The following is a 27,977-nucleotide window of genomic DNA, read 5'->3' as shown; positions in this document are numbered from 1 at the left end:
CTACACAACTTGAGTTAATGACATTTATTAAGAGGTAGAAAGCTGAATGTCTCACAACTGCATCAGAAGCTTCCTGCAACTCCAGTTACAGCAGTTAGATGTTAGATATTTACAGTACAATTGCAATGAACTACTAATGAATGAGATACTGTCAAGCCACCTTTTTGCTTTGGGTTCTCTTTCAAAACACCATCTGAACACATGAAGGCTGAGATACAGCTGCACTGAGAGATACAACTCTCTGCATTGTTTATTTTACAGAAGACTGGGCCTGACTGTTTTGTATTACTTCTGAGCTAACTACTTGGATGAGTACTAGCCATGTTCTATGGCTTAGTTTAGAGGTCCCCATTGTGAGCTATGATTAGCTATTGTAGAATAAATAAACAAACAAGCGTACCTTTTATACACATGACTATTTCAGTATTCTCCATCAGCAAGATATCCTAAGTAACAGTCACACCATCAACACTTTAGTGGGGTCTACATCACCTTGATGTGTTTGGATGAAGGAACAGAGGCACTTAAAAAGCCAACACACATTGTAAGCATCTCTTTTATTTGTTGTAATATAAAGAAGCATACATCATTCATTCTTTTCAGTACAACTCAAATTGTACACCAATAAAAAAAGATCAGTGTACACAGACATCCATGAGCCTGTCACAACAGGACTCATGACATTTTGCTCTGCTGGTATTGCACTTTGAATAGGCTTGAATTAAGGCACAGTAAAAACAAAATCATTTAGTGCTTCTACAGCAGATGTCTTCTTAAACACATGCTACATGACAAACTAGTTTTTCTAGCTTATGTATATACACACAAAGAAAGGAAAAATGCATGCACTAGAAGGCTTCGATTTCAACAATTTTGTTGCTTCATAATATACAAATAAAGTAGTTTAAAGATGTAAACAAATTGCATGCACATAAACTAGAGCAAAATCTTTAATACAGTATCTGAAAGCTATTATGCTTAAATAAAAAATATAACTTACTAGTACTCAATGTTTATGTGCCATTTTTGTCCTGTAGAAATTAAAAGTTTGGGGTTCTTTTTGCTTCACACATTGGCAGCATGTATGTTGATAGGAAAGACTGATATGGCTTTTGCATTACACAACACAATGACAAGAAGAAGCTTCTTCTATTCCATTTGGATGTGGCATCCTGGGTATTTTCCAGTTAAGGAAAGCAACAACAAAAAAATCCAATAGGATTTATGCTACAATTTGGGAAAGCTGCAAGTTTCAGCAGCCCTTTCTGGAAACATTTTGCGGAGAGTAAATTCTTAAAACCTAAAACAAAAGAATCTGAACAAACCAAGTTTCACTTTCCACTTCAAACACTACAGAACAAAAATTAAGTCTCCCTCTCTTCCCCCCGTGGCTGTGATAGCTGAAGTGCTCTTGGATTGCCTCACGGGTTAACTGGGTGGCAGCATTTCAACAAGTACCCTGAAATCAATCTTCCTTCTCTTTCTTAAGGAAATTAGTTATATCGTTTTTATTTCTCTTTTTGGTGTAGGGCAGGAGATTTTTCAAATTAAATACAGGAACAAGTATCACTCCCGCAACCTACCACGTCAGGCTGAGAAGGCACATTTACTGCTGTGTGGATAGCAAGGGAAGACTTTTTGTTTTATTAAAAGGCACAGTGTTTAGTATTACTTCCCTTCCCTCTCTTCTCCCTCCCCCCTCCCCCCAAGAGTCTTTTGGTTAGACCAGATAGAGTTCTATATAGCGACTTCCCAGGAGCCGTCCATTTTTCTCAGCCACTGCTTTCTTAGCCAGGTCCAGGCTTGGAAAAGTCACCAACGCTTCTCCACTGGGCTGGCCACTAAAGTTGTAAAGCACGAGAATGGAATCTGTGTGGAGCTGCAGGAATAAGAACACAAGGGAGGGGGGAGAGAAACTTAAAACCTAAGACCACAGATGTAGGCTCTGTCCCTAACACTATGTACTCTTGATGGTTTCTTTAACTGCTTTAGCTCAACAGAAAGGCAGTTCAGAGTTTTATACATAAAAACACTTCAGCTGCCAAGCTTCAGATCCTCGTGGCTACAAACAGCCAAGTCGGAGGAGAATAAAGGACTGAAGACTGAATTGAGAGCTGTTCACAGCAGAAGGAACTTGAATTCTGCTGGTGGATGAGTCAGAAAGATCCAGAAGTAGCTCCAGGAGGAGAGTCCAGTACAGAAGTACTGCAGATTACTTAGATTTAAGGTTAGCAAGGCTATGTGTCTACATTATGGGCACTACAGTGGCATAGCGTCTGCGCTGTACCACATGGTATAGATGCAGACAGCAGTGACAGAAGGGGGTTTTCCATCGCTGTAGGAACTCCACCTCCTCAAGTGATGGTAGCTAGGTTGTCAGAAGCATTCTTCCATCGACCTAGTTGCATCTACACCGCGGGCTAGGTTGGCATAGCTACAGCACTCAGGGGTATGAATTTGTCATACCTCTGAGCGGTGTAGCTATGTTGACCTAAGTTTGAAGTGTAGACTAGCCCAAGACAGAAGAGGTATAAAATTTAGTAAATGATAGGCAAAGCAAGGAAGGAAACCTCAGCCTGCAGTGAAGTATGCTTGTGCTACCTGGCTTATTGGGTTTTAAAACAGACCCAACGTTTCTGCACCTACATCTGTGATTGCTAACCGCTGGCAGATTAAGTCACAGCTACAGTATATTGGCGTCAGTCATGAGTGAGTTTTATTCTCCAGACCCAAAACCCAAAAGAAAATAAGGCAGATAGTGACACCAGAAAGGGAAGTATGGATAGAGCAGCACGAGAGGAGAAGATGCATGAGAATTAACAGAACTAAATTAGCCCCCAAAACCAGAGAAGTAAAAGTTGTAGTACTTCAATTGAATCAAAGGAACCTTTGTTAATATGGAGAGAAGAGGGCGGAAAGAGTGGTGGGAAATGAGACTGTTCTCTCAATGTAGTTAATATACTTGGGGTGACACACGGGCCCTGATATGTTCAAGGATTTAACCTCAAAATATTGAGTATAAAATCCACTCAGCAGATGTGCCCCAGCTTGTCTGTGCCCCCATACCAGACATCCTGGAAGCCCTTGCAGGGTAAATTTGGAAATCTCATTTCTATATTTGATTTAATAAATCTGAACCAAGTTAAGAAATCAAAAGTTGAAGCAGCAAAAACTCTGAATACAAGAGATTCATTTGCTGGAAACTTAAGAGGGGTTCAACTCATTGCCAGAAAGAACACAAACACTTGCTAAGTTAGAACACCACACAGTTTAAAAAAAAAAAAAAAAAAAAAAAAGAGATCAAGCTTAATACTTGCTTTGTGGAGTCTACATCCTTCAGATTTAAAAAGGAAAAACATTCAAAACCCCCCCCCCCCCCCCCACCCAAAATGATGCTACCATATATGCTTGTTACAGTAAAAGAAATGGCAAAATGCTCACTTTTTGGTTATCTCCCATACTAGTTTCTGAGCAACTTTATATTCTGACATGTAGAAGTAAAGCCAGCACATACCAGAACTTCACTCACCCAAATGCTTGGTAGGCAATAAAAGCAGTCTTAAGTTATAAGCAACAAATCATGTTAGGAACTAGAGGTACTTAACAGGGCAGTGAGCACAGACATTATTAGATCCATATACTGATACATTTCTCCCTCCAGAAACAAGGTGAATTAGGAAAGCAGCATGCCGAAAAACATTCAGGAACCTTAAACAAAAATTCCTGTAAGAAGCCCAAATTAGGTTTAGAAATCAGCTTCATAGATTTCAGATTACTAATGCACTTAAAGAGGAAGAAGCACTTCATTTGGGAAGAACCACTGACAAAATTATATTGGGTCTGTTTTAAAACAGACCCAACGTTTCTGCACCTACATCTGTGATTGCTAACCGCTGGCAGATTAAGTCACAGCTACAGTATATTGGGGTCAGTCATGAGTGAGTTTTATTCTCCAGACCCAAATGCAATGACAGCATATGGGAAGTATGGTTACATCATTGAGCACAGGCGACAGCAAAAAGCAGTTTCCATAGCAGCTTTGTTTTTTTAATGACAGGTTTCAGAGTAGCAGCCGTGTTAGTCTGTATCCGAAGAAGTGGGCTGTAGCCCACGAAAGCTTATGCTCTAATAAATTTGTTAGTCTCTAAGGTGCCACAAGTACTCCTGTTCTTTTTGTTTTTTAAAATCAATGTATTAGATAGGATGCCCATAAAAAAAATAGTGTAGTTATGATAGTAGGGCGTGTGCTCCCCCCCCCCCCCTTTTTTTTTTTTTTATTAAAGAAGCAAGCAATATCAGTAGCAGGAAACTTGTTTAAAAAACTGTATGGAAGGCTAACAAAACAGGCTGCAGGTGCTGCAAGAGGCAGAGTTGCCTATGTTTGATTAACTCTTTTCCGAGCTCATTTGTGTTCACTTTAAGACACTAACCTATGGTTTTAATGTAGATGCCTTAAGTAAATATATTCATTTTGGGAATTACAGCTGAAGATTCATTCAGAGGAGGAGAATGACACTCTCACACATAGTGGCAAATATTTATTCTCTCTGGATGGTTTGCACCAGAGATGTTCCTACCACGGTACCCGAGGCTGCATAAAAGTTACTACACCACTCATTTTGTAGTCTGTTAGTCTGAGAGAACTCAGCTCCCATCTGGCTGTAGCAAGGCCCAGTTACTAACCCCATTTTCCAGATGATATGAGTGAAACACGAGAGCGGGTGAATAACTTGCCCAGGACCACAGAGAGTGAGTGTCTATGTATCTGCTCAGAATGAACCAGAGATTCTCCTGTCCCCACTCATTTAAACACTACACCACACAGTCTTCAGATGACTTGCTCCCCAGCAGGTGTGATATTTTATAGTGAAATCACACACACACACACGAATGCCTTGATACAAATGGCTTTACAGAAAAGCCGCTCTTACCTAATGACCTATTAACTCAACTCTTTGTAAGTCATCTGTTTCCAAATGATATTATACCTATGGGGGGGACCAGCAGGACTAATCAGTAGGATTTTTAAGAGGAAGAGACTTGATATTACGGAAGTCATTAATACTTTCTAGGTCATATTAGAATTATGCATTACAACCACACAAATGTCAAAATTCATTATTGTCAATACAATTAATATCAAGGCAGAGGCAAAGTTTTGTCACTTGTTACTGCGCTAAAAAACTTGGACATTAGCGGAACATTTAAATGCATAATTTAAAATACACCTCTATCCCGATATAACACGACCCGACAGAACACAAATTCGGATATAACGCGGTAAAACAGTGCTCCGGGGGGGGCGGGGCTGCGCACTCCGGTGGATCAAAGCAAGTTCGATATAACGCGGTTTCACCTATAACATGGTAAGATTTTTTGGCTCCCGAGGACAGCGTTATATTGAGGTAGAGGTGTAGTACCATTTGAGCTCTCAAATGAATGCTTTGGTTTCTCTTCCAAAAAGTATTAGAATCATTATTTTTAAAAATAAATCTAAGCATCTTTAGAAAAAAGAAGTTGGTTAACTTAGTATTTAAGATTCAGGAGCAAACTTTTTACATGGGAATGAAGCAATACATAACTTAGTGCTCTAGCATTCAACAGAGAACCTGTACAAAGCTTATGGACCTGAGGGCTTAAGAGGTACACATCTTGGGGTTGGCCCTGGGCAAGAGTGAATTTCATCCTGAAGTAGTAACCAAAGTTTCCAGGCTCCAGGGATAAACTGCCTCCCCTCTCCTACTTTGTTTTCTTTTAATTTCTGAAGTTGTTCCACTCATACTGTTAAATCAGAAGAATACTTTGAACCTACAGTATAATAATAAAGGTATCTTATCTTAATATTGTTTTGTGCCCTCAAATTGCACATTTTTTTCTATAACTATATGCTCTTTTTTATTTTTATTGGCTTAATTGAAGGATTTAGTAGTTTAATCTATATCCATTACACTTTTCAAATGTCTGTTACCTTTAGGCCTTGGCTACACTCGGGACTTCACAGCACTGCCACGGCAGCGCTGTGAAGCGCAAGTGTAGTCGTGCTGCCAGCACTGCCACGAGAGAGCTCTTGCAGCGCTGTATGTACTCCACCTCTTTGAGGGGAGTAGCTTGCAGCTGCAGGCACTGATTACACTGGCGCTTTACAGCGCTGTACTCGCTGCGCTCAGGGGTGTGAAAAAACACCCCCTTGAGCGCAGCAAGTTGCAGCGCTGTACAGCGCCAGTGTAGCCAAGGCCTTACTATATGTGAATGATTCGTAAGAAGTCCCAGCTGAGAGGCCAAAGTGTAAGCGTGTATTGGGGAAGCCGGTATCAGACTGTAATAGAGAACTGGGATAGTTCACCATTAGCAAGTTTACTCACACATATAAAGAAAACAAACACCCTTATTGACAGAGCAACATTCCAGACCCATTCCAAGGAACAGGGAACTCATTGGTGCAAAGTGAGCAGGAGATATCAGAGAAGCATTCATTTCTAGACAACTTTACAGTGTAAGGAAGATGGAGAAAGGTGGGGAGAGGGTTAAAAAAAAGGAGTGTCTTCCTATTTTTTTTTTTTTTTAAGTCTAGGTTAGAAGTTTTCTTGCTATGTTCAAACAAACAAGAATAAAAGCCCTGGGCTAAAAGCCTCAGATGGAGCACTCAGCAAATGGTAATAAACCACTGTGAAAGTTTAACAGAAATTTCTTTGCACAAAGCGAAGCTGTCACATAACCTCCACCATTTACCACTGCTGTCCCATCAGCCACAGATCACAGGAGAAGCCTCAGTTTCACCAGATTAGTTGATTATTTATTTAAATTTATTTTAAATAGACAGGAGTAGGGAAGGTTAGAGCAAGGTTCCCAAACACAAGCTAGGAAGGAAAAACAATCTCCACATCACCAAGCCCTTCATTTCCCTTCCCATTCACCATTGGAGACCCAGCTTCTGCCAGTCGCATCTTACCTTCTTTGGAAGTTACAAACAGTTACAAACAGACCCACTCTTTCGGTGCTTGTAACACACTCCTTGCTTGATCGTTCAGCTGAATAAGGCCATTGTAGTCATCAGGTGCATACTACAGTACAAGTGTGATACACGATAATCAGCAATAGAAGGAACAGTTCTTGTACAGCAAGCCACACAGACTACATTTGCAACCTTAATTAAGAGCATCAGCTACAGTAACTGGCAGGAGACAAAGTGAATTTGACACACATAGCTTATATGCAATCAGTAAAATACATGACTTGAAGAGTTGGTTGGAGGTAGGTTTATGGAAGAAATATGGGGGAGATTATATACTGCATATAGTAAGTAGCTTTTTGTAATGCAAGTCTTCCTTAATAAGGAAATTTAAACAACCAAATACCCTTTTTTCCTTAATATTCATAGAACAACAGCAAGTAGATATTGAGAATTATGTGCCAGGTAACAAATGACAAAGTCTACGTATCAGAGCGAGCTATACTATGTTACAGCAGAGAATCTCATGGGGATTGGAGCGTATGCTTTCTAGACTGCACAAATTGACATGAGAGAGGAAGGATTAGGAGAGACCAAGGTCCGAATTCTGATCTTACTTACAGGAGTGTAAATAAGAAGTTAACTCCACTGAAGTAGAGAGAGTTACACTGGTGAAAAGCCAGCGTGAGGCATTGTCCACACACAAAAACCAAAGTTGTACCTCTGTGCCTAACACCAGCATAGCTAAAGCCATACAACTCCCAAGTGTGGATGCATTTATACGGGTATAAAAGTGCTTGTATAGGTGAAGCTTACCCCCAGATAGGAAGGAGAATAAGCTATACCAGTGTAAAACACTTTTATACTGATATAACTGAGTCCACACTGGGGTTGTGCCAGTATAACCATTTTGGTAAAAAGAAAAATCACATCACTAACCAATAAAGTTATACCAGTACAAAATAGGGTTGCCAACCCTCCGGGATTGTCCTGGAGTCTCCAGAAAATGAAAGATCATGTCAGATGATGAAATCTCCAGGAACACGTCCAACCAAAATTGGCAACCCTAGTACAAAAGCTGTGTATAGACTAGGCCTAAGAGAGAAGAATCAGGTCAAAGATCTTAACCATGCATGAGAAGGGCGTGTTGTTATAGGGGATGGTGCAAGTCTGTGTCTAAAGTTAGAAAACAGATCTTGGTTGATGAGCCCAAATGCTGGTTTATACAGAATCTCTCCAGAAGCGCACATACTGGAAAGAAACGAATACCAGAGAACACCTGACTAGGTTGTGGAGACTACTGGAATGCTACTTTGCAGCAAAGAGGTACACATAACCCAGTTTACATTATGTCCTTTCTGCAGTAAGAAGCAGAATTTTCTGTTTTGAAATGGCTTCCTTTACATGCATTGGTAGATTACACTATCCCCAAGCACACAAGGTTCTGTTGCTATGCTGCCCTTTGTTTCTTTTGATACAGAAAATGTCTCCTGCCAGTTTATAGGGAAGAATAAATATATTTATAAAAGAAAATAAAAAAGACACTTTATAGCCACCTATAGTGAAATTTAAAGAACACGTAATACACCTACCACACAGAGCAACATCCAAGAGCCCAAACACCATCAGAGAAAGAACCCCCACAATCTTCACTACAGATTTCTAGCCACCTTCACATCTAGACCCACTCCATTAAGTACAAACAAACGTAAGAAGTTTTTTCTAGATAGTCTCTACCAGGGCAACCAGGCTGTGCAAATATTAATTATCAGCTACCAGACCTGCCCTTGAAACCAATCTACAAAAAGTAAGTTTGTTCTTTGGAAGGAATGTCTCAATATAGTACATACTTTAGATACTAGATTATCAGCAGGTTTACAATAGGTAAAGCCATGTAGCCTCTAGTGAGAGTATTTTTTTAAAAAAGGTACTTGATATGCATAAGCAACAAGAAAAACGAGGAATGGAAAAATTACAGTGTATCAGAAACGGCAAGAAGAGAGATTGGTATAAAGCAGGAGCTCAAGTGTGCAGGAAACTTGAATAAAAAAAACCCCCCACCACAATAGTTAAAGAGTTTTTTATTTAGAGGACAGACATGTAAAAGGAGAGATTGTATTAAGTTACGGTAATTAAACAGAGGTTATGGAGTAGTAAGTGCTTCTGAACAGCTCCAGCTTTAAAAAAAATTACAAAAAGGCATTATTGTAAATCAAGTTAGGGAAATAATGCAATAGGGTGAGGTCATACAAGAAACTATGTCTATAGTGAGAAAATGACAGCTACTCCAAAATACTTGAGATAGAGCATTAAATGAGCGTTTCAGATGTTGCCTATATTTCAGAAGCCTCCTAAACCAGCAAGGCCAAGGTACACTACTATTGGACTGGATGACCAAAAGTGGAAGAACCTGAGGTGGAATATCAGTGTTGCTAGCTTTGAATGCAGGGACATGTAATTAGCATTAAGCCTCTTAATTTAGGCTCAGTACTTCCGCTTTACCAGTCCCTACCAATCTGAGATTGTGAAATAATTATACAATAATGTAAAAATGCACTATTATGGATTTGCCAGAAGTCATCCAATGCTACGTATGGTACGGATGACAAAAAGCAACATTACATAGGTCAAACTCAGAAGCAGATAGCTTAAAAACTGCTGTCATGTACAATAGCATGTTCTTTGCCTTTGTTCATTCATAAAGGCAAAAGGTGAAATTTTCAAATAATTGAAAAATTCTGCTTCCATTGCAATCAATGGCAGATAAGCCAGTCTGAAAATCCCAGATAAGATAATCAGCTGTGAACTCAGAACTGGAAGTCATTTCGAAAAGCTTTATAAATCCAGTGACATATCAAATTTGGCCTCAACACATCTAACCTGAATATAGATGTTGCACTTTCAAAGACACTCTCTTCAGTGGGCATTTTTAACTCACTCAGAAAACTGGAAGTTTCTGAAGAGAGCTTATTCTCAACTGCCTGGCAGCAGCAGCTGACCCCGTTATCCAATTATTCATCAACAAACCAAGCATCTATTGAAAATGTTTTTCCATCAACCAGTGTCTCTTTTTCCTCTATTTGACAGAACAGTCTTGTTTATTGATACAGATGAAGCGGAGGGAGCTGCTTCTTAGATAGATTGATTTTTCCTTTACATTTTCCTTCGGTCGGTGACAAAATGATTCCTTTTTCACCCTGAGGTGGCTATCAAGTCCAACTGAAGTTAGTGGGGAGAGGCACATGAAAAGAGCCAAGAAGAGGCTGCACACACATCACCACCGGGGGTTTCTTTAAAGGATTCCTCATTTGACCCTGATCTCAAGGGCAGCAGGAAATGGTACTCGGTGTGCCCACCTGTCCTATGGGTCTTCCAGTGGGTAGGTAGGATTGGAGCCAGGTATGGAGTAAAGTTCGCACCAAGAGGGTAGCTTGGAAGCAGAAAGTAATGCAAAGTAATAGCAAGTGGTGGATCTTTACAGGCTAGAAAAAAAATGGCAAGATACACTGCAGAGTGGCCACAAACAAAAGACTGAGAACAGGTGAAAAATGCATCTGGTAGAATAGAGTACTGGTACCAAGGGGAGTGGATGCTCGGTGAGTAGCAAAGCTAGTTTGAATAGGGGGAACAAGTCGATCCTTTTAGCAAGCAAAAGTAAGGCTGAATCATTTTATATGGGACAGGATCAATCTCTTATTGACTAATGAGACTGATAGTAGGATTTTCACATTGAGAAATCGCCATCAGAAATCTAGATTTATGAAGGCTGAGGGAGGAGGTAGAAGCAACCCTATTTATCAAATCAAGAGGATTTCCAGACTCAGTAGGTCTTTTCTAGTGTCCTAATATGAATTGGCAAAAATGTAAATGTAAAAGAGAGAAAAAAAGTTAATCCATCCCTTGGTTGTCAAAGGTTGTTATGTTCTGTATCTCAGGTGCGTACTATTAAACAAGTAGAGTTCTACAATTACTTGATCCTGCACTCTACATTTAAAGACATTCTTGTACCATTGTTTCCTTCTCTCTACTCCATGTTCGTCTGTTTTCGTGCAGTTCCTCAGTATGAGAATTCTATGGCTTTTGAGTGGCAAGTTACAGCACTGTAAGTAGTACTTCGTGTTCCAAGGGAAAGTTGAACCAAGAGTTGCAAACCCATGTGCCATCTAGGTGGACTCACCTCTCACTCACTAGCAGTAACCAAGGGGCTATTACATTTCCTGCTTTACCTCAGTCCATCCCAAGAGTCACATTCTCTGGCTGAAAAATACTCCGTCTACTGTTTCGAAGGTTAGTTTGATACACGATATATAAGCAATACTACAAGCATCCTTCACGCAGCTCTTCCAACATTTACTAATTTCTGACCTGCAATACTTCTGCTATGCTAGCCTATCATCTTATGCAAAGATCTCCTCAGGAAGCAGCACAGGTGATCATGTTGCTTTTCCACTCCTTTCCTAAAAAATTAAATTTGAACTTAAATCTTTAGAAGCAAAAAAGTTAATGCTCTACTCTCACTGCATTACTAGCCCTACCGAATTCCATTTCCCCCTCACCCTATGTTAGTGCCTCTGCAAGTATCTGCCACCTAAACAGGAATGAGGGCTTGGCTACACAACATTTGTGCACTGATTTAACTAAATGGTTTAGAAACTGATTTTAGTTAAGCCCTAAGGAAACAGGGAAATTAAGGGGAAACATAATAGGAGCTAAGAATAGTTTCCAGCTAGAAAGGAGGTGCAACTTGCAGTCGTTAGAGGCAAAATGGCCCCCTTCAGAGATGCAGCTGTAGCAATTCTATTCTGGATTTACAGGGCGAGTCACCAGAAGAGTTTGGTAGGAAAGTCTCCTCTGAAAATGTGACCCCACATCAGAGAATAGGTCCTAGGGAGGGAAGGAATCCCTAAATGTCTGAGACTCTGACTCAGTCTAGATATATTTGATATTGAAGCAAAGTGCCATAATACAGCAGCAGAGACCAGCTTAAATGTTTGGTGGAAGAGGTAGTAAAGGAGAGACCTGTATCATTCCGATTACCCACCACAATAGTGGTGCCATTAACTGTATTGCTTAAAGTGTGACAAGCAGCTAGTTGACAGCAATGGTAAACAGCAAAATTTACTATCCCAATTTTTAGAGAGGCTCTCTCCTTGCAGGCAGTGCTTCCAACTGAAAGATCAATCTAAATTCAGAACCAAAGCAGTATATGTCTGTGAGCTACAGCTGTGTTCCATTTTAGATGGGGAAAGCCATACAATATTGTCTACTGCTTGCTAGCTTGCCCGCAAAGCTATGCTAAGCTAAGCAAGACTATTCCCCCACCACCACTACTCCCTCCCACCCGCACCCCAGAAGGTGTTGTGACTAGAATTGGCAGCTAGAGGATGCAACAGACATGGATGAAGAAGCTATCCCCCTAGGACTGTGAAAGGCATCAGATTTCAAAAAGGATCCATAGGAAACAGAGAATACTTTCTTTGTTCAAAAACATACATGTCAGGCAAACCATAATCCAGGGCAAGTCAGTAACAGTGAAGTCTGCTGTCCTGATATTAGAGATAGAGGAGTTGGAATTTTGCCATTCATCCATTTCCCCCACCTCCTCATTGCCGCTTTAAAAAAAAAAAAAGCAATTAGCCTTGAATTCTGTGTCTATGAAGAGTCAGAGGATTAATACATTGCAAAACCCTCTATAGCTTCAGATGAGGAATGGTATACATAAACCCAGTATAGGTTTAAAGGATATTCATTTTATTTTAAGCCTATCCTATATAAAAAAAACCAGGCACCAGGTTTCCAACCTGGCCCTGTTTCAGCAAGTAGGGACTAAAACTCTCACAAGCTTTAAGCAAGTTTCAGATGTTAACTATGATCCCTCAAAGTCAGTCTTCCCAGCTCATATCATTTCTGACTCTAGTTCTGAATGAAACACAATGCTCTAGTGAACAGGACTACACTGACATCCAGGCTAACTGGGTTGATAAATCTACTTTCAATTCCAGAGTATCACAATTCTATTAAAGGCACACACACTCCTATGAAAGTAGCAAGCATCAGAAGTTTGGATTATTCTTGGAGTCTAGAACATTCCCCTTAATCTCATTGGTTCAGTTAGTAAGCAAGGGAAGACTAATTAACCAATAAGCAAATGTAAGGCTAAAGTGTACAATACACAGCAAATTTAGCAAATATATGTTACATAAATAACTAAAGATAGAGGCAAAAATTACCTTTGCTTACTTGGTATGTATTTACCCTTGCATAAAAACATCACTGTGTTTCTACAAGTGCTAATGGCTGTTCTCCAATCATTCACTTACCATTTACTTAATTCCTCTCAACTTTAATGACAGCTGTTTAGAGTGTTGTGCTGCAGTGACCTAACTGTACAGTTTACTAGTGCTGAATATCATCAATCACCCAGGTTTCCCCCATTCCTTCTCCCTGAGGCCTTGGCTACACTCGGGACTTCCCAGTGCTGCCGGGGCAGCGCTGTGAAGCGCGAGTGTAGTCGCGCCACTAGCGCTGTGAGAGAGCTCTCGCAGCGCTGTATGTACTCCACCTCTCCGAGGGGAATAGCTTGCAGCGCTGCGAGTGAGCGTACAGCGCTGCAGGCTCTGATTACACTGGCGCTTTACAGCGCTGTACTCGCTGCGCTCGGGGGGGGGGCGTTTTCACACCCCTGAGCGCAGCAAGTTGCAGCGCTGTACAGCGCCAGTGTAGCCACGGCCTTATAATCACTCAGTTTCAGGAACTGAGGAGTGGATTTTTATTTTTAAAAATAAATTCCAGAAATCCAGTTCTCCTTGAAGTAGAAGATTTTCAAGTTATGATAGGAGCTCACAGTAAATATCCAGACTGACTCATAGTCCTCCTCCAAATCCCTCCAAAAATTTTAACAAATGATTAGGGAGCTGATGTGCTGAGACCACTGCCAATCATGCTGACCAGTAGGTCTCATTATTTACTTGTGTTTCCCCATCTGTTTATCTAGATCCTCCGATTGTCTCTTGTCTTATACTTAGGTTATGTCTAAACTACAGACCTTGCAGCGGCGTCGCTGTAAGGTCTCCTGTGTAGTGCTCTTTGCAGACAGGAAAACGCTCTCCCACTGGCATAATCAAACCACCCCCAATTGGCGGTGGCAGCCACATTGGGAGAGCCTCTCCTGCCAACGTAGCGCTGTCCACACTGGCGCATGTCTTGGTGAAACTTATGTCGGTCAGAGGGGTATTTTTTTTTTTTTTACACCTGCCGCCAACGAACGTTTTGCCAACAAAAGAGCTAGAGTAGACATAGTCTTAGACTGTAGCTATCTGTGGCAGAGACCATCTTTTTGTTAACTGTACAATGCTTAGCACAGTGGCATCGTGGGCCATGATGGGATCTCCCAGGATTCACTGCAATACAATAATAATTATAAGCTACATCATGAATTATTGGATGGTAACATGCTAGCATTAAACGTTTAAATTCAGAAGCGTATTGCACATTGCAATACAATAGAGAGGGTTTTTTCCAATCATCTCCAAAAACAATTATATTAACTGCTCTGTAGATTTTTTGTGAGGTTAACTGGAAGCATCATGTATGTTTAACTGTGATGGAGGAATTCTTAACTTAATTTAAAAAATCATAGGAGCATCTAATGGTGCTATAAGGATGAAACCAATTTACTGGGCTATTAAATAAAAGACCCCAATACCAATAGTCAAACTGATGAAAATATTGAATTATAATTTTAACACTATCTACTGTTGGAAGCATGTACTGATGTTGAGACCAGCTTGTTCAAGCACATGGTAAGCCAAGAATATCTCCGTTACGAGGCAGGTCTGGTGTGAAAGCTGCTTTCAGTTAAGTAGCAACGTGTGCATACATGCAGTACATGAAGCCCTTGAAGACCAAAAGAGATTCAGACAGGCAACAGCAGAAAATAAATAAAACTTAACTCATCCCTTTCAGACAGGAATACACAAAAGATAAAAATCACCCTTTGCTCTCAGCATCTCAGATCCAATTTCCGTGTCCACTGAAAATCAACTTCAATTATTTTCACAAAGGGATTAAGATCATACCCATGCCAATGGTGGTTAACAAGGGCTCACTTTATAAAGGACCAGAAGCATCGTTCAATACATCCTCTGGGTAGCAGTAGAAAGAGAAGAAATGGGGGAGTGGGAGAGGGAGGGAGGAGATAATGTTAGATTTTCTTACCAGAGACAAAACACTGTCCCAACACAATAAATTATCAGACCTTTTACTTACAAAAGTATTTTTCCAGATTACTGCAGGAGTGAGTGTGTGCATGGGCGTGTGTAAATAAAAAAACCTGGACAAGCACATGTATCATGTAGTGATTTCTCAGCTCCTTCACAAGATTCTGATCCCTGATCTACTCAGGGCAGCATTTTCTAAAGACTTAACTCAATCAGTCACTCTCTTTGATCAGCAGTAGGGGACAACAGTAAAATGTGTAAACTTTTAAATATCTTGCTGTGTTCCTCACCTCAAACTCTAGAAAGATAATTCAACTGGACAAATGATGAAAGACACACCCAAAACCAGCTTCTTAAATGTCATAATGACTAAGCTTCACTTTTAAAATTATTTTTGGGTGGAGTAGGGTAGGAATTTATTTCTTGTGACTAGGGAACAGGTTAAAGTAGGAGTATACATCTAGTTCTGATTTATAAACACATTCCTATACATTTAAAATTTTTAAATATGCTACACACACACTTTAAGCTACCTTCCATTTAAGGAGATGGAAGGGGCAAATTAAGCAACAGAACTAAAACCTGTAATCTATAAATATCAGATTTAGTTAATAACACCCAGCTATCAGAAGTGGAAAGTTCACTGATCCACAAACAATTGCCTGTGCAGTCCCATCCACGGATGGAGGCAGGTCTAATTTCACATATTTTCTTATTAGTTACTTTTCCACCTGAGGTTTTGATGCAGGACATAATTCTACATTCTCAAAATAAAATCTCGTGTTAAAAGCTAGCAGGGAACCAATGAAAATAAAAATAAACGTAGTTTAAAAAAGTTAATTAAAATCAATATAAATGAATAAGTAGTAGCTGAAGAGTCACTGTCATATCTGAAAAAACAGGTACACATTACTTTGGTTTGAACTTCTCCTTAGCAGAAAATTTCTGAGACAAAACGAAAAACACAGCTGATTAGAAAAACAGTAAGATGAATTTCTTAGCAGAATTCAAGAGGTTGTGCTTGATTTACACAAGAGCTTTGTGGTTTTGAAGTCATTAATTCCCAAAACTGTGTAAAATCTGCAAAATTCTTTCTGAATTAGCAAGACCAGAGCAATATGATTTCAATAATACCAAAAAGAGACCATCTCCACTGTTTAAGCAACACTAGTTCTGGAGAAGACTTAGTTTTCTTCCCACCCTACTTAGCTATATATCTTAGGAGCGATCTCTCTGATAAGTGTTTTCTCTGGCCCAAACAAGATCACATGGCTGATACCATGCATTACAAAAAACAGTCTACTATAGACTTAGAAGAATCTTGGAGAAATTAACGTACAATGATTGTCTCCTTATTCTGAGTGTTTTCCTTGCCTGAAGTTTTCCACTACCCAACAAGAAAAAACAACAACAACCCATCTGCATTGCAGTCTCTAAAGGAGAGTAAAAGTCAGAAACAGGGCTGGTAGGGCTGGACAGTGTATTTATAAGCACACAGATGGTATTTTGAGACCTAATGTAACCTACATCTAATTTTTCATTTTTCCAATGTTTCAGTACAATTTAATCCCTACTATCAAAGGTTTGGAATCTGTACCATTTATTGCTATTCACAGACATTAAATTATCTCCTGAATAATTTTATTTTTGCCTTTGCAAGTGTTCAGTTACAGAAGAGAGATTTAGATAGCAGATTTAGATAGTCATCTGACATGTGCAGGAAGATGTAGGGAATACTAAACTACACATTCAAATATGTGGATATCCCATGGATGCAGCTCAGATTCTTCATCTTTAAAAAAAAAATATGGTAGATTGATGCTCACTTGCCCATTAACTGGAATTCAGTTCACCTGATAATTATTTAGATAACTACTGATGGTGTATAGAGCATTTATTCAAGGCAAATCATGGTTTGGAGGATATATTTCACTGTTGACCGGAATTAGTTAGGCCTTGTAAAATGCCTCTGAAGTAGGTAGATAGATTGGTATCACTCTCATTTTACAGATACATCTCAATTCCTCCCCACCCAGGTCATAGAAGGAGCCTTTCAGTGCTGAAATTATCATTCACACCTGTGCTCCGACCACCAGGTCATGCGCCTAACATTTGAAGAGAAAAAAATCAGAATTGCTATAATTAACAAAAATGAAATGTCCATGAATATATTGTGGGATGTGCTGATGGTAAAACTTGCCTTACTCACGATGCAACACACCACCATTGGCTGACCATGGTACATCTACTCTGCACACTCCTTACAGCGGTGTGTAAGTACATACCCGGCACGCCCCCCCAGCATGGGTATAAACAGCAGTGTAGATGGTGAGGCATTGCTTAGGCAAGTAAAGACACACCTAAGGCCTCTGCGTAAGTACACTACATGGCTCTCTATGCACCCAAGCAGTGCCTCCCCCACATCTACACTGCTATTTTTAGTAGTGTAGTGTGCTGCTATTTCTCTGCTGCCAGAGCCTTTCCCCACTGCAGGGAAAGGACTACGGTGGTGCGTAAAGGCTCTGGCAGGGGGGAGGCAGTGGGGAAAGTTTCCAGCAGCTCCCGGTTGCCTCCCCTCTGCCGGAGCCTTTTATTGACACAAGTAACTAATTACACACCGCAGTGTGGACTCAGCTGACTTTTCACTGCGGCGTGTAACTACATGCACCCTACCCCCCCGCCACCAGTGGTGTGCAGTGCAGACGAGGCCCATACGACAACGAATGCATAGCCAGCAGGTCCCTTCCTCTTTTTCCCAAAGCCAAGATTTACTAAGATTGACACAGAACAATAGCTATCAGAAGTCCAAGTCACAGAAAGGTAGATGTTGATGAGAGGGACTGGATACTAACCTGGTATCCCTGGAAGAAACTGAGAATTTCCTTCATTCCTGTGTTATAAGGCAAGCCCTGCATACGAACTAAAGCTCCAGGCTGGGGCAGCATTGGAGTGTGTGTGGCTGAGGCAGCAGCTGCTACAGCGGCAGGAGGAGCTGTAATATACCCCACCGTGGTAGGCGATACCGGAGGACTGAAAAGGAAAGAGTGAAGCAGAATGGTTATCAGTGACCAATGGGTGGCTTTAGGGCTTGGGGTAGGAGAAAGGTTTGAGATGGGTCAATTTCACTGAAGTTTCAATATTAGCTTGGGGGGGGAAGAGCTCCTGAATGCTCTTCATTCCCAACTCTATCGCAAACGAAGTGCTACATCAGAGTAAATACAAATCAATAGTTCTAAACCACCAGGCAAGCAGATAATGGCTCTTCCCAGTACAATCAGCTGGCTATTTAAAAAACTGGCAACAGGTATGTCTACACTGCAACTGGAGATGGGATTGCAGCTTGCGCAGGCATACCCCCTAGCAGACACGGCTAAAAATAGCCAAGAAGGTGAGTGTCATGGACACCGGCAGGGGCTATGAATGCGAGTATGTACCCATGGTTCTGGATAGGCTTGTATAGCCCATGCTGAAGGCTCTGCCAGCATGTGTTCAATGCTATTTTTAGCCACGCTAGGTAGATTAAAGCTAGCGCCGGTATGACTACTGAGTTGCAATCACATCTCACATAGAATTGTAGACATACCTAGGGTCTAAACCATCTTTGCTTGCCTGAAGGAGGCTCGATCCCCTCTGGCAAAGGCTAAACCCCATGAAGAGGCCTAGATGAAGCCACCTAGGCAGTCACTGCCCCTGTTGGTAAACATCAGCAACTCTCAGGACTGTCAAGATCAGACATACAAATTAAAGGTATGCCCAGGTGACCCAATGGTTTCCTTCCTATAAAGGAATGGGTTCTGAGATCAAGGAGCAGAAGGCAACCAAGCCCCACCGTACCTGGGATAGTAAGCCGTGTAGTTCATATAAAGCTGAGCAGCTTGAGCCGGGTAGTAGGTCACAGTTGGAGGGGCAGCAGCCGACGCCTGGGGAGTCCTGGTGGTTGATAACAGGGCTTGTGGCTGGTAAAGTGCTGCTTCTGCTGGGATCACTGCTGCGGCTGTTTGGAAAGCAGCATACGCTGGTGGAGAAAGACCTAAAACACAAACCAGAAAAACAGACCCATCAAAAACAGGAATTGGCCTGGGGTGGGAACAAGATGGGAGAAGAATTATTTATTCCGTGATTACTATCCATGCTAAGAGCCTCTGACCACAATGAACTAAAGCTCACACAACGTCTGCTCTAAACCCTCTCTCAATGGAAACACCTATCATGTCAACACAAACGACAGGATTTCTGGGATACTTGGAATAAACAATACCTACCAAGTGCATGAAGATGAGTAGCCTCAGCCATATTAAAATGGATACTAGGAAGCTGCACAGTTAGTCAAAGAAAGTATGAAGCCACGTGAATAGATAATGCAGGGCATTGGACGCACATGTGCGCACACTTATACTTCTGTTCCTTCTAGCAGAAGTTGCTCTCTGTGGGACAGATTTTCAAAGAAGCTAGGTACACAAGTGTACCTTCAATTCTCAACCGACAGCCTGCATGCAACTACTGCAGCCTGACAAGCATATCAGGATATTGTAAATACAAATGGTTAATTAAATTCATTTGCATGCACAGATACTTGTTTTTCATATAAAGATTAAGCATGTGACTGCACACCTCACTTTTTTTGAAAAATTTGGCCATCTATAGATTAATGTTTTGAAAATATCCGCCTTGTGATTGGGTAATCAAACAAGTTGGAATGGAAGTCATCAGCCCACAGTAAAGCCCCAAATGTTAAATTATAATCATCGTAGTATTTATATATTCTTAAGAAACAGACAAATTATTGTTATTCGCTGGAAGTGTTCAGTACATAGTAGGGATAGTAATACTGTTCACAGATGACAGCCAGTAAAATCCATCCAATTTCACCACCCCCACTCCATTAGAAATATATCCCAATGGATGTTTCCTTCAAAAACAAGCTATCCCCAAGAGTAGCACCTTCTCAATGCTCAGAGGCAGAATAGCAAGAACATTCACTGGCAGCTATAGTAAAGAATTTCTTCCAATTTGAAAACAAAATAATCCAGTTCCAAACAGGTTTCACTACAGGCAAGTCTACTGCAGAGCTCAGAAGAACAGTACACCCGTAAAAGCAAAAGTGCGCAACATATTCACTGGCAAGGCATCTCCGACATCTATTCACCACCGAAAACATAATAAAAATGCTTCAATCACTCCCATTATTGCCCAAGGGAACAACTTCCAATCTCAGCTATATACAGATGGATGATTATTGATCACGGCAAAACCCAAGTCAAAAAGGTGAAAGGCCACAGAGCTTGAGCACCTACCACATTATCAGCCTTTAGCAGCAGAGAGCAGAAGAATTGGAGACTTACATGGTAACTTACATGGCGGTGGGGATAAGCCACTACGATTTAAAGTGCCACCCATTAAAACAAAGTTCATCTCCTCTCCTGAACACTGGAACACTTCCACATAGCGGTCCTTCATCATTTTCTTGTGACACTTCTGGGCCACCAAAAAGGCTCTATCAGAAGATTTCATTTGGATAAAAGCATCACCTGATGGTCGTCCCTGTGGAATCGGGAACAGATCATGCTAAGAGTCACTTGACTTTCCAGAGCATAAGTAGAGTTGCCCTGCCCCATCCTGGTGAAAGTGAGTGAGGGTGGAGAAGAGCGAACGATGGAGGGAGGGGAGATGGAGCCCCAGGGAAGGGGTGGGGCAGACAGTTGGCAACCCTAAGCATAAGGTATGCCTGAATTTCAGACAAATGTTAAGACCAAGTGTTTATTGAAACCCTGCAGCATAATAATTTCAAGGGGTGAATGGCCAAACTTACTTCATTAAATCATTGGTTATATTTAGTAATGGAGGCAAAACACCATACTACCAATTCCTTTGCCAATAAAAGTACAGTTAACGCCTTACTTCAGTAAACTATAAAGCCATGTTACAAATTGATTCCCAGGTTTGTGGTGCTCTGGAGCACAGAACACCATGGCTGTTCTCTGAGACAGGAAAAAAATCCAGATGAAAAATGGCTTTTCAAACAAACGATCATTTGTTTTGATTTAAAAAAAAAAAAAAACATTTTTCAACACTTTTTTTTAAACAAAATAAAAGTTTGTTCAATTTTGATTTTTAGGGTGTGTGTGTGTGTGTGTATGTCTCTCTCTCTCCTTTAGTAGAAATAAGAGGGGGGGGACAAAGTAAGACACCCATTTAAAAAATATTCTCCCAGTTTTCTGCTCGTACAAAAAAATGGAAGAAGCTGGAGGGGAAGAAAATGTAAACCTCTAAAATGAACCCCAAAAACAAACAAAACTTTTAAATTAGAAATGAACACTTCCATTTTGAATTTTTCATCAAAACCCTCCAAAATCTTGAGACTTTTCAAACCAAACTACAAAATGTTCTCCTTCTTCCAAAATGTTTCACAAAAGCTAAGATTTAATCTTCAAACCAGTCCCAATTTAGCTGCTCTACAAAAGCGAGGGCTTCCTGTGGACCACACCCAAAAGTAAGGATATTAGAATAACTCCCTGGAACAGGGAAAAGCCGCTTGCGGTTCCATCTTGTGCTGCTGCTGCTGCTCAGGCAGCCAGACCAGGCTCACTGTTCCCCTTGCAGTTCAGTGAACCCAGTAGCTAAGCAGGGATGCTATTTTAAAAGACTCATTCCTACCCTCTATGTTTCCCACAGCACTGGACCTACTTGTGGGAGAAGATTTAAAGATAGCCACCAATGCAGAGTAGAGATGACGGATCACAGTTCCATCCCCTACCTAGAGCTCAGAATCATTGATTAAATTTAACCCTCTCCCCTGCCACCCTTATGTCTGACTCCATGCAGCAGGAATCAGTGGTCGCTATTAAAAGCATCACAGACTATCAGGGTTGGAAGGGACCGACCTTAGGAGATCATCTAGTCCAAGCCCCCGCTCAAAGCAGGAGCAATCCCCAACTAATTTTTTTGCCCCAGATCCCTAAATGGATGGAACTCACAACCCTGGGTTTAGCAGGCTAATGCTCAAACCACTGAACCATCCCTCCGCACTATCCCTGTTTTATTAAAAAGGAGAAGCTACTTTTGCAAGGTCACATAAGATCTGAGGCAGAACAGGAAGAGAGATCAGGTTTGACTCCCAGGCCTGGTCTTTAATCAGAAGGCTAGCCATCCTCCCTGCAAAGTTCTGTTACCTGTTGATTAAGGACCATGTGGACTCCATGTGGTTTGATATCTGCTGTCGCATCTCCCATGAATTCCAGGATGTCATCAATGCCAGCTGTGTAAGGAAGGCCTCGGAGCCGGACACAGTCACGGATGCTGCCAGCAGCAATGGTGTAAGGCGGGGGGATGACCGGAATGATGGGAGTTGGAAGAGTGGGGATGAGAGGTGTTGACAAGTATCTGTTAAGCACCTAATGACAAAAAATATAAGTGGATGGATAAGAGTTAAAATCCCATATGGGGTGCAAATAGGTCTTCAGCGTACATTGAAACATAACCAACTGTTTTAGAACAGACAAAAAAATGTTGTATATATAAAATAGTCCCAGCTTTTTTGGAGGCGGGAGGGGCACTGTTTTGGCACTTTTCAGTTTCAAATAGGGGGAAGATCTAAATAGAGCCATTGACAAATTGAATTTAGAAGGGTCCATTTAGGTTTCTACCAATCTCATTAAATAAAATACTTAAGTAGATTATAGTTACTTATTTTACAGGATCTCAAAATGCAGCATTTGAAAACATCAGGCTCGCTGATAAATCCAAATTGGTACAATTACCAGTTACAGATACTTCATTAAATTAAAGTTGTTCACATACAGCTATGGATCTTAAAAAAAAAAGTTTTTTTAAATAAAGAAAAGTTCTACTCTCCTGCTTTCCATAGTAAAGCACTTTGTAAGAGCTAAATATTACTACTACTTAGTCAATACTCCCGTAGCTACCATGTGGAGTTCTTGAATAAAGAACAGTAAAAGCAGTGGATGACCCCTCTTTCTCAGTCCCCCATTGTTAACATTTTATTTGCTCTCTGATCTCTCCCAAAGGACAAATATAGAGAGGGAGAGAAAGAGATAATTGGAAACAGGTTGCACTGCCAGAAGATGCTGTTGGGACTTATTGTTCAAAAGCTAATTACAGTGTATGAGTAATAAAATAAGTTAGGACAGACAAACAAGTTACACTGGTAGGTGCAGCAAAGAAGAGGCAAACTTCAGTAGCAGGCTTTAATTTTGTCAGCAGTGATTCAACCTAGACTGTTGTGCTTCATTAGAAACAGTAGGAACAATCTAATGCTCTAAATAGACACATTACTAAAGGGAAGATTTCTCAACTATCAGATGGTTATTGTTTTGACTACTGCAATTTTGTCTATTTTAACACTAGCCAGTGAGCTGGTTCTATTGTTCGGGCTCCCCGTTGCCATGTGAACAACCGGGCTCCAATTCCCAGAACTGGACTATTGCTCCTTGGATCAGCATGATGTATGAGTGCCTCACTTCAGAGACCCCCTCTGGTAAAGCAGAATGCAGCCCTATGAAGTTCTCCTTAGTCAAGAAGACTGGAGTAGTAGGACTTGAGTTTTTAGGCACTCAGTGGAATTATCCTCCCTCAAGGACAGAACATCCAAAAGTAAACAATAATCAACACCACAGCCAATGCCACTTCATTTACAAAATGGGTTTTACTATCGCTGTGTCAGATTTAATAGACTATTCTATGTCTATGGGCACAGTGGTGTTGATAAACACCAGTAACTAACATGTAGCATAGGTATTCTTCCACTTGCCTCACTGCTTACTTGGACAAGAGTATACAATATGATATAGCGCAAACAGGAAAAAAATGCAGAAATTACTGGATGAAATTCTATGCCCTGTGTTATGCAGGAGGCCAGACTAGATGATCATAATGGTCTCTTTTGGCCTTAAAGTCTATGAATACAGTATCCCAAAACAGGTAGTCTGCCAAATCTAGAAGTGCTGTCTCCTTAAATGTGGTAATTTCAAAGGCTCAGCTTGCTGGTGACAAGATATGTTGTTACTTTCTGAAGTGATGTTTAATTGAAGTGGGCCAGGGTTAATTTTTTACAAATATTACTAGATATCTATGAATACAGTCAGAGAGAAAAAGTAAGTGGAGTAGGGGAGGGATGGAAAGTCAGGTTGTTGGGGGCGGGGGGGGGGGGTGTTATTCCTTGAGAATTTAATTCCTATTCTTCAAAAATCTGTTAGGCACTTCTCAAAAACTCTAGGTGTCCCTAAAATGACCGAATTTTAACAAGATCCTTGACTGTACCTGAGTTTTAATCACACACCATGTTACAGTTCTATTATAGCTCTTTAAAAACCAGGGGTGGGCAAACTTTTTGGCCCGAGGGCCACATCTAGGTATGGAAATTGTATGGCAGGCCGTACATGCTCACGAAATTGGGGGTTGGGGTGCGGGAGGGGATGAGGGCTCCAGCTGGGGGTGCGGGCTCTGGGGTGGGGCCAGAAATGAGGTGTTCCGGGTTCAGGAGGGGGCTCCAGGCTGGGGTAGGGGTGCAGGTGGGGGAGGTAAGGGCTCCTACGCAGAGGTGGAGCCAGGCGACTCTGCTCCCTGCCCCGTCCGCAGGCGCCGCCTCTGCAGCTCTCATTAGCCGCGGTTCCTGGCCAATGGGAGCTGCGGGGGTGGCACTTGGGGCGGGGACAGTGTGCAGAGCACCCTGGCTGCCCCTACGTGTAGGAGCTGGAGGCGGGACATGCTGCTGCTTCCGGGAGCCACTCGAAGCAGGGCAAGCCCTGGAGCCCACTCCCTGGCAGGAGCTCGAGGGCAGGATTAAAACAGCTGAAGGGCCGGATGCGGCCTCCAGGCCATAGTTTGCCCACCCTGTTATAAACCATTTACAAATGGAGGTTACAAACATGTTACAGATATGAGCAGTATGTATTATATATGGATTATAAGTAGAGGGAGTTATAAATGGTTATAAACAACTTGTTGGATTCTAATGATTGATTAACCATGTAGTAAAACATCAATAATTTATCAACCCTTATAATCTATTTATAAAAGTAAACATAATATAACGTGTTTGGAAGAATTCTGTGGTTAGGCACACGAATTTTTGAAAAATGCTGCAGATTTTCAAGCAGCCCAACCCCTGTTGAATATAAAAATACAAATTAAAAAATTAAGTCAGTCTCAAACTTGCTAGGCAAGTGGAGGAAAAGAAATATATCTGATGATCTCTATTTAATGATATGGGCAGTGTTAAAGAGAAAAAAAAATCAATGCAGCAAAAAAGTGTGGAAAACTATGTAATCAATAATCAAAATGACTTCTTTGATATTTGATTTATGTAATAGAAAAGCTGCTCCCACTATACTGTTTTTGCAAGACCTAAAGTGAAGGTCAGCATTTACAAGTACAGGGTAACATTAGAAGATGCCTGGGAAAGGTAAGTTTTCTGGATTTCATAGCCAGTAGTTACAACCTGCTGGACTTCTGCTGCTGTGCTCCTGAAGAGTTCAATGTAACGTTTTCCAAGGATCTCCTTGTGCTTTTTAAGTGCATTCTGTGCATATTCTTCACAGGAAAACAACACAAATGCATCTCCCGTGGGTCTGCCATCTGGGTACTTGACAAAGAGAAGTCCCTCTTTCCCTCCTGTGACTGGACACTCAGGCCCCAAGAACCCCAAGACATCCTCCAGAGTGGCTGTGAAAGGAAGGCCCCTCATCCGGATGATGACTTGATTCTCCTTGGACAAGAATTGGGCTACTTCATTGGAGGTGCCTGACAGGACAGGAAATAAAAGTGTGTCCATTTAGTTTGGAAACAGTGAGGAACCAGCACAAATAGACCTAGCAACACAAGGTGCGTGGAAACATCTCCTGATAAACTACCAGTTCTGTACAGCCCAGAGTACCAGAGACTTGCTCAGTAACCACATCTTGATGTGAAGCTACCCCTAAGTACATTGACTGGCTGCTTAGAGCTGGGGAGCAACATAAAGCCATTCAAGAACGAGACAGGAGGATTAGTAGCTGGCACTAAGCAACAAAACAACTGACAAGCATGGAGACTTCTCTCCCCTCCCCCATTCATGCTCCTGGGTATACGACTTTAAAAGTGCCACATTTTAAAACAAAAGGTGTACGAGAGTATTTCACATAAATCTATTGGCATTAGCGAGACCCAAGAGCTTATACAAGATACAGGGAATTTCCCACAGCAGAAACAACCTAGGCTTCTCTTCTCCCTCTAGGGGTGTGTATACAGCGCTAGGAGTGAGAGACACACACTAGCTCTGCTAAAGCTAGCGCACTAAAAATAGCAGAGTAACTGCGGCAGCACAGGTGGCGGCTCAGGCTAGCCACCCAACTACAAACTCCAGAGGTTGGGTGGGTTTGTACTTGTGTGACTAGCCTGAGCCGCCACCTGAGCTTCTATGGCCATGCTGCTCCGTTTAGTGCACCAGCTCAAGCAGAGCGATAGCGCGTCTGTCTACTTGTGCTGGGAAGCACCCGGTATTTGACCCTATGAACTTCTGACGTGCAAACGGAAAAAGTCCCTTATTAGTCCTTTATGTTCTCACCCACCTGAAGAGTAGAAGTAAACCTTACACTTCAGTAAATAGGTTTATCTTAAAATTACTCACCTCCAGCAATCTTTAAAAATTCTTCTCCAGTTGCTTTGTAAACCTAAAACCAAGAAAATGGTTATATTTAAACAAACAGAAAAATGTTCAATCGTCAGTACTAAATTGAAAAGTAACATTTCCCAGAGCTCTGTAAAACTTCAGAATGTCTCATTTTTTAAACCACCAACAAAAGTAACTTTTAAAACTCAAATGAAGGATAGGATTTCCAGAAACAGCTAGTGAGGGCAGAGGTTCAGTTCCCAGTGACTGTCAATGGGAGTTGGGTGCCTAACTCCCTTAGTCTCCTTTGAATATCCCACCCAAAGTTAATGAAAGACAATTCCCCCCTAGTTATATAATAAGTCTGTAGAGCACAGTATTGCACTGGGGAATAACCATCTACACTGGTTTAAAACTGGCTGCATTTCCAGCATAGTAGAGCTGATATGTTGTCATGCTGTAGTTCTTTACCTCAATGTATCTACTACCCATGTGATGCTTATGTCTTTCCAATGCCAAATCTCTCTGTTCTGGGTTGACAAATCGCACTAGGGCTTCCCCATTTCGCCTTCCTTGAGCATTCAGGCAAAGGGCAACACCGCCTCTGAAAAAGCAAGAACCAAAGTAAAAGGTAAGCTTGAATCATCAATGCCTTATAATACATCATTGACATAATTCCACACTCTTTTATTCAGCAGGAAAATACAGAGGCCAGGCTTTAAGAAAGAGCCTGTACTTTCAAAGTTTTTCCACCAACAACATTTATTGACCCAAAAATCATTTAAACAAACAAACAAAATGGCTTTGCTATATAATCCACTTTGGTAGATTAGTGATGCAAGTGTTTTACCACACCATACCATCAATACTTTACAGTGCTTCCCACAGGGAACAATGCTTGATGTACAGTTAAAAAGTGAAGTAAATTAAAAAAGAACTGAATAGGTGGATTTAGAATTGTAAATTCATATTGGTAACTTAGGAAAAATCTTTGAAAGAATATGAAAGTTAAAAAGCCAAAAAATTTCAAGTTAAACAAATAAACTTGCAAAATTTAGAGAATAATATATAAATATAGAGGTACGGTACACCCAAACAACTTCAATTCGGATCCCGGTAGCGATAGCCCAGGAACAGCCAATCAGAACATTATAAATCAACTTGACTTGGCCCCCTTCGTGTATTTTAAAAACAAAAAACAAAA

At 41.1% G+C, this 27,977-nt stretch overlaps 1 protein-coding gene across 1 annotated transcript in view; it reads right to left on the bottom strand.

Moving 5' to 3' along the window:
• Positions 1 to 552: 552 nt before the first annotated feature.
• Positions 553 to 27,977, bottom strand: part of ESRP2 (epithelial splicing regulatory protein 2) — a 64,730-nt gene continuing 37,305 nt past the window's right edge. The window contains exons 9-16 of the mRNA XM_029911792.1: positions 27,245 to 27,377; positions 26,792 to 26,834; positions 25,625 to 25,926; positions 22,338 to 22,559; positions 20,511 to 20,709; positions 19,003 to 19,198; positions 18,021 to 18,198; positions 553 to 1,879 (exon numbers count right to left, since the gene is read on the bottom strand). Coding sequence (XP_029767652.1) covers positions 1,721 to 1,879; positions 18,021 to 18,198; positions 19,003 to 19,198; positions 20,511 to 20,709; positions 22,338 to 22,559; positions 25,625 to 25,926; positions 26,792 to 26,834; positions 27,245 to 27,377 — 1,432 coding nt within the window. The 3' untranslated portion in view covers positions 553 to 1,720. The remainder of the gene's footprint in view (positions 1,880 to 18,020; positions 18,199 to 19,002; positions 19,199 to 20,510; positions 20,710 to 22,337; positions 22,560 to 25,624; positions 25,927 to 26,791; positions 26,835 to 27,244; positions 27,378 to 27,977) is intronic.

Source organism: Terrapene carolina, unplaced genomic scaffold, assembly GCF_002925995.2.
Source record: "Terrapene carolina triunguis isolate 2854851 unplaced genomic scaffold, T_m_triunguis-2.0 Scaffold130, whole genome shotgun sequence".
In the NCBI taxonomy this organism is placed as follows: Eukaryota; Metazoa; Chordata; order Testudines; family Emydidae; genus Terrapene; species Terrapene triunguis.
Note: the sequence above shows the minus strand (reverse complement) of the source record. Positions and strands in the feature narration are given on the sequence as shown.